Here is a 16,082-nt window from a genome sequence, read left to right on the forward strand (position 1 = left end):
TTTCCCGGAAAAAAACGGTGGGTTGCTGTCACCAGATTCTGGCCTTGGGCATTTCTGGGTTGGATGCTGGCCAGTAAGATCCTGTGAAAGGGGAATGGGGCTCCCTGGGACACACCATAGGGCATGGGCGTTTTCATCTGTAAAAAACACCTCAGGAATGTGTACTAGATACTATTATATCCATACTTCATAAAGGAGCTAAAACAGAAGATATGGGGGAGGAGTCTGCCCTGGGAAGGCCGCTTAGAGTCCTGTTCAGCTACAGTTCAGAGGGGTTTTGTGGGGTCCCGGGGTGGTAAAGGCAGTTGCTGGCAGAAAGAGCAAGTTCCTGCCTGGAGCCAGGACAAGGGCCTGGGTGGCTGTTTGTTGCCTGGTGCGTCCCCTGGTGGCCATGTAGGACAACTGCAGTCTGAGTACTGTTTGAGGTCCAGCTCTTCTCCCCTCTTCCTGCAGGCTCTGGTTGGTCTTCTGACACCCTCCATGCCTCCTAATGGTCCGCTCGGCAGGGGACAGAGACGCTAAGTGAACCCCTCAAGGTCACCAGGAGATCCCTGAATTCTAAATCCAGTCGCCTCAGTCAGACACAACACCGCCCCAGTCACCACTCACGTCTCAGCCTTCATTTCTCCCAGTTGGGGACATGGCCCTCCAAAACGCCCTCTGCCTCTTCCGTTTTGTGGTACAGAACAGAGAGCTGCCGTGCACCGGCCGCTCAGTAACTGCAGTGGTCACCCTCAGAAACATGGAGGAGAAGGGCTAGGGCTTGACAGGGGGTGTCCCAGGGAGCCCCACTCCTCTCTCACAGGATCTCACTGGCCAGCATCCAACCCAGAAAGCCCCAAGGCCAGAATTTGGCAAAACCAACCCAACGTTTTTCCCCGGGGAAAGGAAATAGGAAACTGAAACCTAAACTGCAAGCCTGACTGCCTCCTGCCTGCACAGGCTCCTTTCGAGTACCGCCAACTCAGAGGATCCTCCTGGAGCTTCTCATTGGTCGGCACCACTATTATGCTAATGAGGGGGCAGTCTTAGCCTATAAAGGTTCCAGCAGTTCAGTCAGGATGGCACTACTTCTTCTATTCACTACAGACCAGTGCTCATGGACACCGAGGAGGACATGAGTGAGTTCGTGATGCCCATAGACAAAGAAAAGGACTCGAGTGAGTCAGCGCTGTGTGGCCGCAAACTGCCGCTGTGGCTGGGGCTCCTGCTGCTCCTGGTGGCGGTGGGGCTGCTTGTGCCCATGATCTACTTCGCTGTCATTGCCAACAGCAAGGCCTGCGTGGATGGCCTCCAAGCACAGAAGGAGTGTCAGGAGGTCAACCAACACGTGCAGCGCCAGCTAACCCAAGCCCAGGAACTCTTAAACGAGAAGAAAGCCGAAGCTGCCACCTGCAAACAGGCTGTGGTAAGCCATTGCAGCCCCTCGAGAGGGCCCCGGACTTAGAGGTCTCTCCCAGGGTCTTTGTGGAGATCGAGATAGACCTTGAAACTGTGTCCTTTTTGCCACCACCGGGGTTTGGGAACCTCCAAACTCTCTCTGGGATGCTGGGGTACGTTGAGGGGGAGCCTTAAAACTCCCAATTATGTGCGTCAGTATCCCTTTAGGATATGAAGGATCTCTAAACTCTGGCGCTTGAATGGGGGATCTAGAAACGCCCCTTGGGCAATCTCGGGGAGCAGAAATCCCCTCTAGGTGCTGGGCACAGGACCTACCCAGCTCTTTCCACTGAATACTGAGAACCTTTGAAATTTTCACTTCTGTTCTAATATGGAGACGTTGAAACTCTTATGGACCTCTAACTTGGGCTTTGAAATAATCACTCCCACTTCCCACCCCCAGCCCCTTGTTTCTGGTTATAGAAGGAACTCTTAATCTTATTGGGCTATAGCCCAGGGCATCTAGAAAATTCTCCTAGAGTCTGGGCATGGGGAACCTCCACATTCTCTTCTGGGGGGCCTTCAAACTCCCATTTTGAGGATCACACTCTTACGGGTGTCCTGGGGAAGGTGGGAAGTTGTGCCCATTCTTCAAGGTAGAAGACTGAGGGGCCAGGGGAGGGTTGGATGGGAAATGAAGAGTGTGTGCATCTGAGCCTCTGATCCCAGGGCTCAGGGAGGGGCGAGAACCCAGGCACAGGAGTCCAGGTTCTGACTCTCCCCTCTGACCCAGGTGACCCTGAGGGACTCTCTGAAGAAGGAGCAGGCACGAGTGGAGGAGCTTCAAGGTGAGAAAAGCAAATGACCAGGGTTCCTCACAGTGGGCTAGGGGGGTAGCGACAGGTCAGGTGTTGAAAGGGAGTCCGGAGGGAGGGTCCCAGGGTTGTGATCAGGCAAGAGGAAGGGGGGCCAGATTCCATTTGGGCTGGGGGAGCCGGGAGCCGGGTTTCCCAGCTGGTAATGAATGAACACCGCGCTAAGTCACGTGATGTCCCGGCTGGGTGTCAGGTGGCTTAGCGAGATCACTGTGTCCACGAGGCCTCTGAATCTGTACCCTATCCCTCAAACAGGAGAGTTGGCGACCTTGAACCAACAACTGCATGACCTTTCGGAGAAATTAAGGTGCGAGACCACGCCCCGGCTACGCCCCTTTTACTCCACCCCCAGACTCCCGAGTCCCTTCGGCTCAGAAAAACCCCCTATGCTCAGGGGGACTAAGTTTAAGTCCCAGCTCGTCCCAGCTGTCACACATCCCTGGGGTGGCCACTGCTCACTCTCCTCCCCAGCGACTTGGGGGAGGAGTGGAGATTCTTAAAGGCAAAGCGCAGATCCCCTGGACCCCTGGGGGCCGCAGCCTGAGTTCCCCGATTTCTATTCCAGAAGAAAGAGTGAGGCTTCAGCAGAGGATTACCCCTCTAGATTCTCCGTCCTGTTCTTCCCCGCGTTTCTTGCGGGTGTGGTGATGACCGCGGGTGTGCTCATCACCTGCAAATGTCTGAAGAAATGAGGTCCCAGAAAGCCGGCCAGTATGAAGGGGGCGTCTCGAGGGAGAAGAAAGCTCGGAGGGGCGGGGAGCTGGGCCTGGGTCAAGGTCTTGGGTGGTGGCCTGCCTGCGGGGCAGGGGGCTGGGCACCGGGGAGTGGAATCTGGAGACCGAGGGAGGGCTCAGTGAGTTGGGAGGGGCCTTAGAGTCTGGTGGGGCTGGGGACGGAGCCTGATCCGTCTGCCTCTGACTCCCTATTCTGATGTCTTTTAGGCCACAACCAGGACTGGGCCGACTCCAGCTCGGATTCCCGGTTTGAGGCTTCCGGACCTGGCCAGTCCTGACACGACCAATGGCAACACGTTGTAGGGAAGATGGGGTAGCCTAAGGGGCCCAAGACAGGGCAGTCCTGAAAGGATGCCTTGAGAGTGGAAAAGTAGCAGAGCTGGCCCAGGGCCGCCTAGAGCTAGGGATGGCACGCGAGTCGGGTTGTGGCACCTCCATCTTGCTGACACTGCTCTCAGAAAGTCACTTTCCTCTTGGGTCTTTGGACTCGAAATGGAAACATCCCTTTTGGGGGGAAAACTGGACTCTCGAGTGTTTGGAGCGTTACTGGGTGACCTCCCAAAGCATCTGTGGCCTGCCCTGCAGACAAAGGTGGACATCCACTGACGTCCACAACCAGCCTTCCGTGCTCTAGAATGTTCCTCAAGATCTCGGGGGTTCCAGCAGGCACCATCCCCCTGCATCCCCAGCCCTCTTCTCTGCTGGCAGCCTCTAAAGGACCCTGGTCAGAGCTCCCTGCCTGCGGCTTTCTTCTCTCATCTCCTGGCTGCTCTCATCTCATTACCATTGCATCTTCTGATGACAACGGTTCCACGAGGAAACCGACGCTGAGACGAGGGACACTTTGTCCTGGCTCCCAATCCCTTCCGGCAGAAAGTGCAGGGCTGGGACTCACACTTGGATGAGCAGACTTGGGACAGATCTGTGTCACCTTGTCCTGCCACCTCCATCCCCCAAGCTCCTATTCATCCCACAGTACCCAGCTCTGGGAGCCCCTCCCCAGAGACTTCTCTGCTTCTCAAAATGAAGTCCTCGAAGAGTTCTCTGATGACTTGGTGGTTAGGATTCCAGGCTCCCGTGGCCTGGGTTCAGTCCCTGGTCTAGGAACTAATATCCCATAAGCTGGGAGACATGACCAGTAAAAAGGAAAGAACGCTCTCCCTGTGTGTGCCCCCTGCTCCTAAAATGGTGTTTGATGGTGGCTTTTGTTAACTGAGCCCCTTATAAGCGTATGGTTTCTACATGACTACAAAGAATGTTCCCGAATGCTTTAGTGGAATGAAGCTTGTGAAAAATAACAAAGAGCCAAAGTGGAAACTGTTTGAGTGATAAAATAAATATCATCACATATAAAATAAATATCCATGAATTCGCAGGAATATAAATACATGACTGACTAAAACAATAAATGAAAGAGAGGAGAAAAATCTCCCAGGCCGAAGAATATCAAATGACATTCACAAATATCTCACCCTCAAGAGGATGATGTGCGGGTCCCATGGCTTTGGTGTGGGCTATAAATCGTCACCTCTTTCCAGAAGGCACAGGTGGAAGAGAGGAAGGAGGTAGCTTTCTGGTGGAGACGCCTGACGGACACCACCTCAGCCAGGGCACCACGATCAACATCACAGGGTAAGTCAGGCTGATAGCCCGTGTCCTGGGCACATGAGTGTCATGAGAACAGCACGTGCCCTCTCCGGTCCTTCTCGCCAAAGGCCAGTCCAACCATGAGAACAACCCCAGACCAATCCCACCTGAGGACCACCCTACAGAACACCTGACTCTCCACTCTCAAGGTCATCACGACCAGGAAAGCCTGAGACTCTGCCTGACCCAAGGGAGCCTACAGAAGCATCAGGACTCAGTGTCCTGTGAGGATCCGGGGGCAGAAAAAGGACATTAGGGGAAACTGAGGAGATGGGAATAATGCGTGGATTTCAGTTAATCCTGTTACTGGTCAGCACTGGTTCCTACATTGCAACACGTGCACCTTAGAGATGAAAGGTGACCAAGGTGGTGGAAATGGAAACGGAGTCTATGGAATGTTTCTGGACTGTCTTTGCTGGATTTGTGCAAACCAAAATAAAGTGAGTCTTGAAAAAATAACAAAGCTTGGGACTTCCCTGGTGGTCTGGTGGTTAAGGCACCTCACTTAAACTGCAGGGGACATGGGTGAGATCTGTTGTCAGGGAACTAAGATCCCACATTCTGCAAGTCACAGCCAAAAAACAGAAGGAAAAAAAGATAGATTAGGACTTTCCTAGTGATCCGGTGGGTGAGACTCCACTCTCCCAATGCAGGGGGGCCTGATTTGGCCCTGATCAGGAAACTAGATCTCACAGGCAACAAGTAAGATTCCATGTGTCCAGGCAAAGATTCAGCCTGCCACGAATAAGACCTGGCACAGACAATTATATATATACATATGTTTTTTAAAGCATAAATTCAGAAGAATATGAGTTACTTTTTCCAATCAAAATCTTGGAAAACTCACAAACTTCCTGTTTTCAGGGCTGAGACTAGAATGAGGTGAATACAGCACTGGTTTGGTTGCAAAATGTGGGGGGGGGCACAAAAGTTCTCTTATGTTCATCCCCATTTTACAGCTATGGAAACTAAGGCTAGGATGAAATCACTTGCCCAGGGCTGGCAGGGAGGCAGGGCTGAGCACATGCAATCTTGACCCCTATCTCAAATCATGGTCCTAAGCTGACCCTAAAGTTCAAAATTCAGCCCAGTGGAGCTCAGATACCAGCTTTGCCAAGGGCCCTGTCTTTGCACCTGGAGTCCTAGCCTGGGAGGGAGGCCCTCCTCAGGCCCTCCTCTGCGTGTCCCTCCTCTGGGGACACAGAGGCTCAATGTCAGTCTCTACAGCAAGTCCATCCCTGGGTCATTTGGCTGCTGAGTGGCTTTAATGGAGTTGGGGTGGGGGTGGGGTGAGGAAATTGTCATTGTTCAGTTACTCAGTGGTGTCCCTGGCTTTGCAGCCCCATGGACTGCAGCTTGCCAGGCTCCTCTGTCTTCCACTCTCCTCCAGAGTTTGCTCAAATGAGTTGGTGATGCTATCGAACCAACTCATCCTCAGCTGCCACCTTCTCCTCTTGCCTTCAGTATTTCTCAGCATCAGGGTCTTTTCCAATGAGTTGGCTCTTCCAATCAGGTGGCCAAAATATTGGAGCTTCAGCATCAGTCCTTCCAATGAATACTTAGGGTTGCTTTCCTTTAGGATTGACTGGTTTGATCTCCTTGCTGTTCAAGGATCTCTCAAGAGTCTTCTCCAGCACTTCAGTTGGAAAGCATTGATTCTTCAGTGCTCAACCTTCTTTATGGTCCAACTCTCCCATCCATACATGACTACTGAAAAGACCATAACTGTAAATACATGGAATTCTGTTGGAAACGTGATGTGTCTGCTTTTTAATATCCTGTCTAGGTTTGTCAGAGCTTTTCTTCCAAGGAGCAAATGTCTTTTAATTTCATGGCTGTAGTACCCATGCTCAGTGATTTTGGAAACCAAGAAAATAAAATCTGTCACAGTTTCTGCTTTTTCTGATTTTATTTTCCATGAAGTGATGGGACCAGATGCCTTGACCGTAGTTTGTTGCTTGTTGTATTTCAAGCCAGGTTTTTCATTCTCCTCTTTCACTTCATCAAGAGGCTCTTTGTTCATCTCCCCTTTCTGCATTAGAGTAGTGTCCTCTGCATGTCTGAAGCTGTTGATATTTCTCCTGGAAGTCTTGATTCCTGCTTGTCATTCATCCAGGCCAGCCTTTCACATGTTGTACTCTGCATAAAGTTAAACACGCAGCGTGACAATATAAAGCCATGTCTCACTCCTTTCTCAATTTTGAGCCAGTCAGGGTTCCAGGTCCAATTCTAAGTTTGCTTTGTGACCCGTATATGGGTTTCTCAGGAGACAGATAACATGGTCGGGCACTCTCATCTCTTTCAGAATTTTCCACAGTTTGTTGTGATCCACACAGTCAAAGCCTTTAGCACAGTCAATGAAGCAAAAGTAAATTTTTTTCTGGAACTCCGTTGCTTTCTCCACAATCCAAAGAATGTTGGCAATTTGACCTCTGGTTCCTCTGCCTTTTTGAAACCCACCTCAGACAATGGATGTTCTTGGTTCCTGTACTGCTAAAGCCTAGCCTGAAGGACTTTGAGCAAACCTTGCTAGCTTGTGAAATGAGCACAATTGTATGGTAGTTGGAACATTCTTTGGCATTGCCTTCCTTGAGATTGGAATGAAAAGTGACCTCTTCTGGATCTGAGTTTTACAAATCTGCTGACATATTGAGAGCAGCACTTTAACAGCATCATCTTTTAGGATTTGAAACAGCTCAGCTGGAACTCCATCACCTCCACTAGCTTTGTTTATAGCAATGCTTCCTAAGGCCCACTTAACTTCACACTCCAGGATGTTCAGCTCTAGGTGAGTGACCGTAGCATTATGGTTATCTAGGTCACAAAGACCTTTCCTCTATAGTTGTTCTGTGTATTCTTGCCACCTTTTCTTAGTTATTTCTGTTTCTCTTAGCTCCTTACTGTATCTGTCCTTATTGTGCTCGTCTTCTCATGAAATGTTCCCACGATACCTCCAATTTTTTAGAAGAACTCTCTAGTCTTTCCCACTCTACTGTTTTTCTCTATTCCTTTGCATTGTTCCTTGAAAAAGGCCTTCTTATGTCTCCTTGCTGTTCTCTGAAACTCTGCCTTGAGTCGGGTTTCTCTCCCTTCTCCCTTGCCTTTCACTTTTCTTCTTTCCTCAACTGTTTGTGAGGCTTCCTCAGACAACCCTGGTGGCTCAGACAGTAAAAATCCGCCTGCAATGCAGGAGACCTGGGTTCAATCCCTGGGTTGTAAAGATCCCCTGGAGGAGGGCATGGCAACCCACTCCGGTATTCTTGCCCGGAGAATCCCCATGGACAGAGCTGCCTGGTGGGCTAGAGTCCATGGGGTGGCAAAGAGTCGGACATGCCTGAGTCACTAAGCACAGACAGCCACTTTGCCTTCAGGTATGTGTTTGGCTTCGGAACGGCTTTGGTCCCTGACCCCTGTATGGTGTTATAAACCTCCCTCCATAGTTCTTCAGGCGCTCTGTCTACCAGATCTAACCCTGTGAGTCTATTTGTCGCCTCCACTGTAAGGGATTGGATTTAGGTCATACCTGAATGGGCTAGTGGTTTTCCACTACTTCCTTTAATTTAAGCCTGAATTTGGCAAGAAGGAGTCATGATCTGAGCCACAGTCAGCTCCAGGTCTTATTTTTGCTCACTGTATAGAGCTTCTCCATCTCTGGGGGCAAAGAACATAATCTGATTTCAGATAGACTATCTGGTGATGTCCGCGTGTAGAGTCATCTCTTGAGTTGCTGGAAGCGGGTCTTTGCTGTGAGCCGCGTAACTAGACAGAGGGGTGTCATCCTGAACACCAGGATCCCTGGCTTTGGCCCCACGTACCATCTGATCCAGCTGACTGCAAACCCTGCAAATGGTTGAGCCTACAGAACCTGGGTAGTAGTCGGGCTGTGGTGAAAGAAGCCAGTGGACAAGTGCACAGCTGCTTCCAGAAGTCACTCCCTGCAACAGGAAGTGTGTAATCAGGCCATTGATCATTTGGAAGGGAGATCAGTGCAGCCTGAGTTCCCTGGAATGCCACTCCAGCGTCCCACCCCCTTTGGAGGGCTCTCCCTAGACACCTCCCACCCAGGTCCTTTGGGTTCTGAGTGTCCCAAATGGATCTGATCTGCTTTCCTCAAAATGTACTCCTCACTCCTGGGCCTGATTTCCACATTTGCCCCCAGTCCATCTGCCCTGAGTCACACGCCCAGCCACACGGGCACTGAGTGCCCACTGGATGCAAAGCGCTTCACTCAGAAGTCCTCATTGGCCTCTCCTGACGAAGCCGCTCCAGTTGATGGCCCCACGTTACAGACGAGGAAACTGAGCTTCCGTGAACTGAAGTCCGTGACCCTGGCACACAGTGAGGACAGACACACAGAAATTGTGGGGTTTGCAGCAGAGGAAGCTTCATTGCAGGGCCCCGCAAGGAGGCCGGTCGCTTATACCCCCAGTGAATCCTGACCCCTCCAGAGGTCTCTGAAAAGCATTTTCAAGGCCCAGGGGAGGGGCCAGTGGGCCCAGGGTATGGGATGATTCTCTGAGTGACACATAGTGAGGTCACAGGGGTTAACATTATCAATCCTTTTTCCACCAGTAGGTCTGGGGGCTACATGTCCTGATCCTCATGTGGTTAACATCTTCCATTTGGTGTGTGTGGCTTGGGTAGGAGGAAGGGGGGTGGCATTTTCACACTTGTGAAAACAACTCAGGGACGTGTGTTAGATACTATTATCTCCATACTTCATAAAGGAGCTAAAACAGAAGATATGGGGGAGGAGTCTGCCCTGGGAAGGCCACTTAGGGTAATGTTCGGTTACAGTTCAGAGGGCTTTTATGGAGTCCGGGTGTGGTAGAGGCAGATGCTGGCAGAAATAGCAAGTTCCTGCCTGAAGCCAGGACAAGGGCCTGGTGGTTGTTTGTTGCCTGGTGCGTCCCCTGGTGGCCATGTAGGACAACTGCAGTCTGAGTAGTATTTGAGGTCCTGTGCTTCTCTCCTCTCCCTGCAGGCTCTGGTCGGTCCTCTGACACCCTCCATGCCTCCTGATGGTCCACTTGGCAGGGGACAGAGACGCTAATTGAACCCCTCAAGGTCACCAGGAGATTCCTGAATTCGAAACCCAGTCTCCTAAGTCAGACACAACACCGCCCCAGTCACCACTCACGTCTCAGCCTTCATTTCTCCCATTTGGGGACTTGGCCCCCCTAAAAAGCCCTCTGCCTCTTCCGTTTGTGTTACAGACGAACACAGAGCTGGAGTGCACCGGCTGCTCAGTAACTGCAACGGTCACCCTCAGAAACATGTAGGAGAAGGGCTAGGACATGACATGGGGTGTCCCAGGAGCTCCACTCCCCTTTCTCAGGATCTCACTGGCCAGCATCCAACCCAGAAAGCCTCATGGCCAGAAATTGGCAAAAGCAACTCAGCCTTTTTTCCCGGGAAAAGGAAACTGAAACCGAAACCTAAACCGAATGCCTGGGCTGTCCCCAGGCTGCACAGGCTCCACTGGAGTGTTGCCAAGTCACTCCAGTCCTCCTGGAGCTTGTCATTGGTCGGCACCGCTATTATGCTAATGAGGGGGCAGTCTTAGCCTATAAAGGTTCCAGCAGTTCAGTCAGGATGGCACTACTTCTTCTATTCACTACAGACCAGTGCCCATGGACACCGAGGAGGACATGAGTGAGTTCCTGATGCCCATAGACAAAGAAAAGGACTCGAGTGAGTCAGCGCTGTGTGGCCGCAAACTGCCGCTGTGGCTGGGGCTCCTGCTGCTCCTGGTGGCGGTGGGGCTGCTTGTGCCCATGATCTACTTCGCTGTCATTGCCAACAGCAAGGCCTGCGTGGATGGCCTCCAAGCACAGAAGGAGTGTCAGGAGGTCAACCAACACGTGCAGCGCCAGCTAAACCAAGCCCAGGAACTCTTACACAAGAAGGAAGCTGAAGCTGCCACCTGCAAACAGGCTGTGGTAAGCCATTGCAGCCCCTCGAGAGGGCCCCGGACTTGGAGGTCTCTCCCGGGGTCTTTGTGGAGATCGAGATAGACCTTGAAACTGTGTCCTTTTTGTCACCACCAGGGTTTGGGAACCTCCAAACTCTCTCTGGGATGCTGGGGTATGTTGGGGGGAAGCCTTAAAACTCCCAATTATGTGCGTCAGTATCCCTTTAGGATATGAAGGATCTCTAAACTCTGGCGCTTGAATGGGGGGATCTAGAAACGCCCCTTGGGCCAATCTTGGGGAGCAGAAATCCCCTCTAGGGGCTGGGCACAGGACCTAGCCAGCTCTTACCACTGCATCCTGAGAGCCTTTGAAATTTTCACTTCTGTTCTAACATGGAGGACCTTGAAACTCTGTGGACCTCTAACTTGGGCTTTGAAATAATCATTCCCACTTCCCACCCCCAGCCCCTTGTTTCTGGTTATAGAAGGAACTCTTAATCTTATTGGGCTATAGCCCAGGGCATCTAGAAAATTCTCCTAGAGTCTGGGCATGGGGAACCTCCACATTCTCTTCTGGGGGGCCTTCAAACTCCCATTTTGAGGATCACACTCTTACGGGTGTCCCGGGGAAGGTGGGAGGTTGTGCCCATTCTTCAAGGTAGAAGACTGAGGGGCCGGGGGGTGGGGTGGGGAATGGGAAATGAAGGGTGTGTGCATCTGAGCGCCTCTGATCCCAGGGCTCAGGGAGGGGCGAGAACCCAGGCACAGGAGTCCAGGTTCTGACTCTCCCCTCTGACCCAGGTGACCCTGAGGGACTCTCTGAAGAAGGAGCAGGCACGAGTGGAGGAGCTTCAGGGTGAGAAAAGCAAATGACCAGGGTTCCTCACAGTGGGCTAGGGGGGTAGCGACAGGTCAGGTGTTGAAAGGGAGTCCGGAGGGAGGGTCCCAGGGTTGTGATCAGGCAAGAGGAAGGGGGGCCAGATTCCATTTCGGGTGGGGGAGCCCGGAGCCGGGTTTCCCAGCTGGGGATGAATGAACACCGCGCTAAGTCACGTGATGTCCCGGCTGGGTGTCAGGTGGCTTAGCGAGATCACTGTGTCCACGAGGCCCCTGAATCTGTACCCCATCCCTCAAACAGGAGAATTGGCGAGTTTGAACCAACAACTGCAAGACGCTCTGACGAAGGAAAGGTGCGAGACCACGCCCCGGCCACGCCCCTTTCACTCCACCCCCCAGACTCCCGAGTCCCTTCGGCTCCGGAAAAACCCCGACGCTCAGGGAACTAAGTTTAAGTCCCAACCGCGTCCCATCTGCCACACAATCCTGGGGTGGCCGCTGCTCACTCTCCTGCCCAGCGGCTTGGTGGGGGAGGAGTATAGATTCTTAAGGGCAGAGCGCAGATCCCCTGGAGCCCAGGGGGCCGCAGCCTGAGTTCCCCGATTTCTATTCCAGAAGAAAGAGTGAGGCCTCAGCGGAGGACAACGGTTCAGTGTGGTTTTTCATGTTGCTTATGTGTACCTTCATCATCTGCAAGTGTCTGAAGAAATGAGGTCCCAGAAAGCCGGTCGGTACGAAGGGGGTGTCTCGAGGGAGAAGAAAGCTCGGAGGGGCGGGGAGCTGGGCCTGGGTCAGGGTCTTGGGTGGTGGCCTGCCTGCGGGGCAGGGGGCTGGGCACCGGGGAGTGGAATCTGGAGACCGAGGGAGGGCTCAGTGAGTTGGGAGGGGCCCTAGAGTCTGGTGGGGCTGGGGACGGAGCCTGATCCGTCTGCCTCTGACTCCCTATTCTGATGTCTTTTAGGCCACAACCAGGACTGGGCCGACTCCAGCTCGGATTCCCGGTTTGAGGCTTCCGGACCTGGCCAGTCCCGACACGACCACATGGCAACACGTTGTAGGGAGGATGGGGTAGCCTAAGGGGCCCAAGACAGGGCAGTCCTGAAAGGATGCCTTGAGAGTGGGAAAGTAGCAGAGCTGGCCCAGGGCCGCCTAGAGCTAGGGATGGCACGCGAGTCGGGTTGTGGCACCTCCATCTTGCTGACACTGCTCTCAGAAAGTCACTTTCCTCTTGGGTCTTTGGACTCGAAATGGAAACATCCCTTTTGGGGGGAAAACTGGACTCTCGAGTGTTTGGAGCGTTACTGGGTGACCTCCCAAAGCATCTGTGGCCTGCCCTGCAGACAAAGGTGGACATCCACTGACGTCCACAACCAGCCTTCCGTGCTCTAGAATGTTCCTCAAGATCTCGGGGGTTCCAGCAGGCACCATCCCCCTGCATCCCCAGCCCTCTTCTCTGCTGGCAGCCTCTAAAGGACCCTGGTCAGAGCTCCCTGCCTGCAGCTTTCTTCTCTCATCTCCTGGCTGCTCTCATCTCATTACCATTGCATCTTCTGATGACAACGGTTCCACGAGGAAACCGACGCTGAGACGAGGGACACTTTGTCCTGGCTCCCAATCCCTTCCGGCAGAAAGTGCAGGGCTGGGACTCACACTTGGATGAGCAGACTTGGGACAGATCTGTGTCACCTTGTCCTGCCACCTCCATCCCCCAAGCTCCTATTCATCCCACAGTACTCAGCTCTGGGAGCCCCTCCCCAGAGACTTCTCTGCTTCTCAAAATGAAGTCCTCAAAGAGTTCTCTGATGACTTGGTGGTTAGGATTCCAGGCTCCCGTGGCCTGGGTTCAGTCCCTGGTCTAGGAACTAATATCCCATAAGCTGGGAGACATGACCAGTAAAAAGGAAAGAACGCTCTCCCTGTGTGTGCCCCCTGCTCCTAAAATGGTGTTTGATGGTGGCTTTCGTTAAATGAGCCCCTTATAAGCGTATGGTTTCTACATGACTACAAAGAATGTTCCCGAATGCTTTAGTGGAATGAAGCTTGTGAAAAATAACAAAGAGCCAAAGTGGAAACTGTTTGAGTGACAAAATAAATATCATCACGTGTAAAATAAATATCCATGAATTCGCAGGAATATAAATACATGACTGACTAAAACAATAAATGAAAGAGAGGAGAAAAATCTCCCAGGCCGAAGAATATCAAATAACATACACAAATATCTCACCCTCAAGAGGATGATGTGTGGGTCCCATGGCTTTGGTGTGGGCTATAAATCGTCACCTCTTTCCAGAAGGCACAGGTGGAAGAGAGGAAGGAGGTAGCTTTCTGGTGGAGACGCCTGACGGACACCACCTCAGCCAGGGCACCACGATCAACATCACAGGGTAAGTCAGGCTGATAGCCGGTGTCTTGGACGCATGAGTGTCATGAGAACGGCACGTGCCCTCTCCAGTCCTTCTCACCAAAGGCCAGTCCAACCATGAGAACAACTCCAGACCAATCCTACCTGAGGACCACCCTACAGAACACCTGACTCTCCACTCTCAAGGTCATCACGACCAGGAAAGCCTGAGACTCTGCCTGACCCAAGGGAGCCTACAGAAGCATCAGGACTCAGTGTCCTGTGAGGATCTGGGGGCAGAAAAAGGACATTAGGGGAAACTGAGGAGATGGGAATAATGCGTGGATTTCAGTTAATCCTGTTACTGGTCAGCACAGGTTCCTACATTGCAACACGTGCACCTTAGAGATGAAAGGTGACCAAGGTGGTGGAAATGGAAACGGAGTCTATGGAATGTTTCTGGACTGTCTTTGCTGGATTTGTGCAAACCAAAATAAAGTGAGTCTTGAAAAAATAACAAAGCTTGGGACTTCCCTGGTGGTCTGGTGGTTAAGGCACCTCACTTAAACTGCAGGGGACATGGGTGAGATCTGTTGTCAGGGAACTAAGATCCCATATTCTGCAAGTCACAGCCAAAAAACAGAAGGAAAAAAAGATAGATTAGGACTTTCCTAGTGATCCGGTGGGTGAGACTCCACTCTCCCAATGCAGGGGGGCCTGATTTGGCCCTGATCAGGAAACTAGATCTCACAGTCTTTGCACCTGGAGTCCTAGCCTGGCAACAAATAAGATTCCATGTGTCGCAACAAAGATTCAGCCTGCCACGAATAAGACCTGGCACAGACACTATATATACACCTATATTTTTTAAAGCATAAATTCAGAAGAATATGCATTACTTTTTCCAATTGAAATCTTAGAGGGAAAACTCACAAACTTCCTTTTTCCAGGGCTGAGACTAGAATGAGGTTAGTACAGCACTGGCTTTGGTTTCAAAACGTGGTGGGGGGGGAGGAGCACAAAAGTTCTATTATGTTCATCCCCATTTTACAGCTATGGAAACTAAGGCTAGGATGAAATCACTTGCCCAGGGCTGGCAGGAAGGCAGGGCTGAACACATGCAACCTTGACCCCTATCTCAAATCATGGTCCTAAGCTGACCCTAAAGTTCAAATTTCAGCCCACTGGAGCCCCGATATCTGCCGGTATCCAGCTCCAGCAGCCAGGGATTCAACCTGAAGAGATGAACGGTGTCGGCGATGAGACAGCCTCTCAGTTTTCTTGGACTGCCTATTTATTTCAAGTTTAAGATTCTCTATACTTTTACAAAAACATTAGGTCAGAGGTTTGACATTTTCAGTTCCCCCTCAGCCACATTTATTATCTCCATAAATCATTGTTGCCCTTCAAACAGAGTTCCTGCTTCAGCGATTCTCTCGGAATCAGCTTTACGTCTATTATCCACTTCCTCTTCTGTGTCCTATAGTTAATTTGTGATTACATTATAACTCATGCTACATTCCTCAGTTTATTTATCTTTCTAAATCCCGTTTGCCCCTAACATCCTAAGCTCACTATCTCTTAAAAAGGCTTCTAGCTATAGTATCTCTAAAATTCCTAACCTCTATAAGCTACAGTAAAATATGCTAACATTACAACATTCTTTAAATCTTCAACTTCTAACTATTTTAATTATTTCTAAGCCTTAAATTCAGTAAACTCCTTTGCCATAAACATTCTCCTCACAAATAGGCTTCAGATAGCAATCCCTCCCATGGCCTCAAGCTGCGGCCTATGTGCTCATCCTGGAACACTCTTTTGTAAAAGTCCTTGAACAAATGTCCATGATTAACTTTATGAATTATTCTCTGAGCACTGCTGCAGAAGGCTTTGTACCTTCGCAAGCTCCTCTCAAGAACAATAAGCACCTTAATATTCTTTTTTGGTCAACTCAGCCCAGGAGAGGAAAAAAACAAGTGAGAGTTACAAGGCCTAACTCCTTCATCACGGGTCCATGCCTGCGGAATGAGAAGAGGGGTCTGGGGCCGTGCCTCCATTTTGTCAGTAATGCCTAACGCGGCTTCTGACATCTATCAGCTTTGCCAAGGGCCCTGTCTTTGCACCTGGAGTACTAGCCTGGGAGGGAGGCCCTACTCAGGGGACACACAGGCTCCACGTCAGTCTCCACAGCAAGTCCATCCCTGATTCCTGGGTTATTTGGCTGCTGAGTGGCCTTTAATGGAGTTGGGGGGGTGGGGTGAGGAAATTGTCATTGTTCAGTCACTCGGTGGTGTCCCTCGATTTGCAACCCGATGGACTGCAGCTTGCCAGGCTCCTCTGTCTTCCACTGT

At 51.3% G+C, this 16,082-nt stretch overlaps 2 protein-coding genes across 5 annotated transcripts; both read left to right on the plus strand.

The window, feature by feature from the left end:
- The first annotated feature begins 778 nt into the window (after positions 1-778).
- On the plus strand, positions 779-5,099 carry LOC100298356 (bone marrow stromal antigen 2). 3 transcript variants are annotated; one of them, XM_015471926.3, is made up of 5 exons: positions 779-1,408; positions 2,174-2,228; positions 2,511-2,562; positions 2,821-2,966; positions 3,197-5,099. In XM_015471926.3, the coding sequence occupies exons 1-4, from the start codon at positions 1,100-1,102 to the stop codon at positions 2,945-2,947; spliced, it is 543 nt and encodes a 180-aa protein (XP_015327412.1). In that variant the 5' UTR covers positions 779-1,099; the 3' UTR covers positions 2,948-2,966; positions 3,197-5,099. The 3 variants fall into 3 exon arrangements, with proteins under 3 accessions (XP_015327412.1, XP_010804923.2, XP_059744493.1); XM_010806621.4 differs by lacking the exon at positions 2,821-2,966; XM_059888510.1 differs by lacking the exon at positions 3,197-5,099 and having other exon boundaries at positions 2,511-2,966.
- A 4,485-nt stretch (positions 5,100-9,584) lies between these two features.
- Positions 9,585-14,252, plus strand: LOC112441507 (bone marrow stromal antigen 2). Of its 2 annotated transcripts, none has more exons than XM_024994803.2 (5): positions 9,585-10,578; positions 11,352-11,406; positions 11,689-11,740; positions 12,003-12,114; positions 12,349-14,252. In XM_024994803.2, the coding sequence occupies exons 1-4, from the start codon at positions 10,270-10,272 to the stop codon at positions 12,097-12,099; spliced, it is 513 nt and encodes a 170-aa protein (XP_024850571.1). In that variant the 5' UTR covers positions 9,585-10,269; the 3' UTR covers positions 12,100-12,114; positions 12,349-14,252. The 2 variants fall into 2 exon arrangements, with proteins under 2 accessions (XP_024850571.1, XP_024850569.1); XM_024994801.2 differs by having other exon boundaries at positions 9,594-10,578; positions 12,003-12,118.
- Positions 14,253-16,082: the final 1,830 nt, after the last annotated feature.

The sequence above is a fragment of the Bos taurus genome, chromosome 7 (assembly GCF_002263795.3).
Source record: "Bos taurus isolate L1 Dominette 01449 registration number 42190680 breed Hereford chromosome 7, ARS-UCD2.0, whole genome shotgun sequence".
Taxonomy (NCBI): domain Eukaryota; kingdom Metazoa; phylum Chordata; class Mammalia; order Artiodactyla; family Bovidae; genus Bos; species Bos taurus.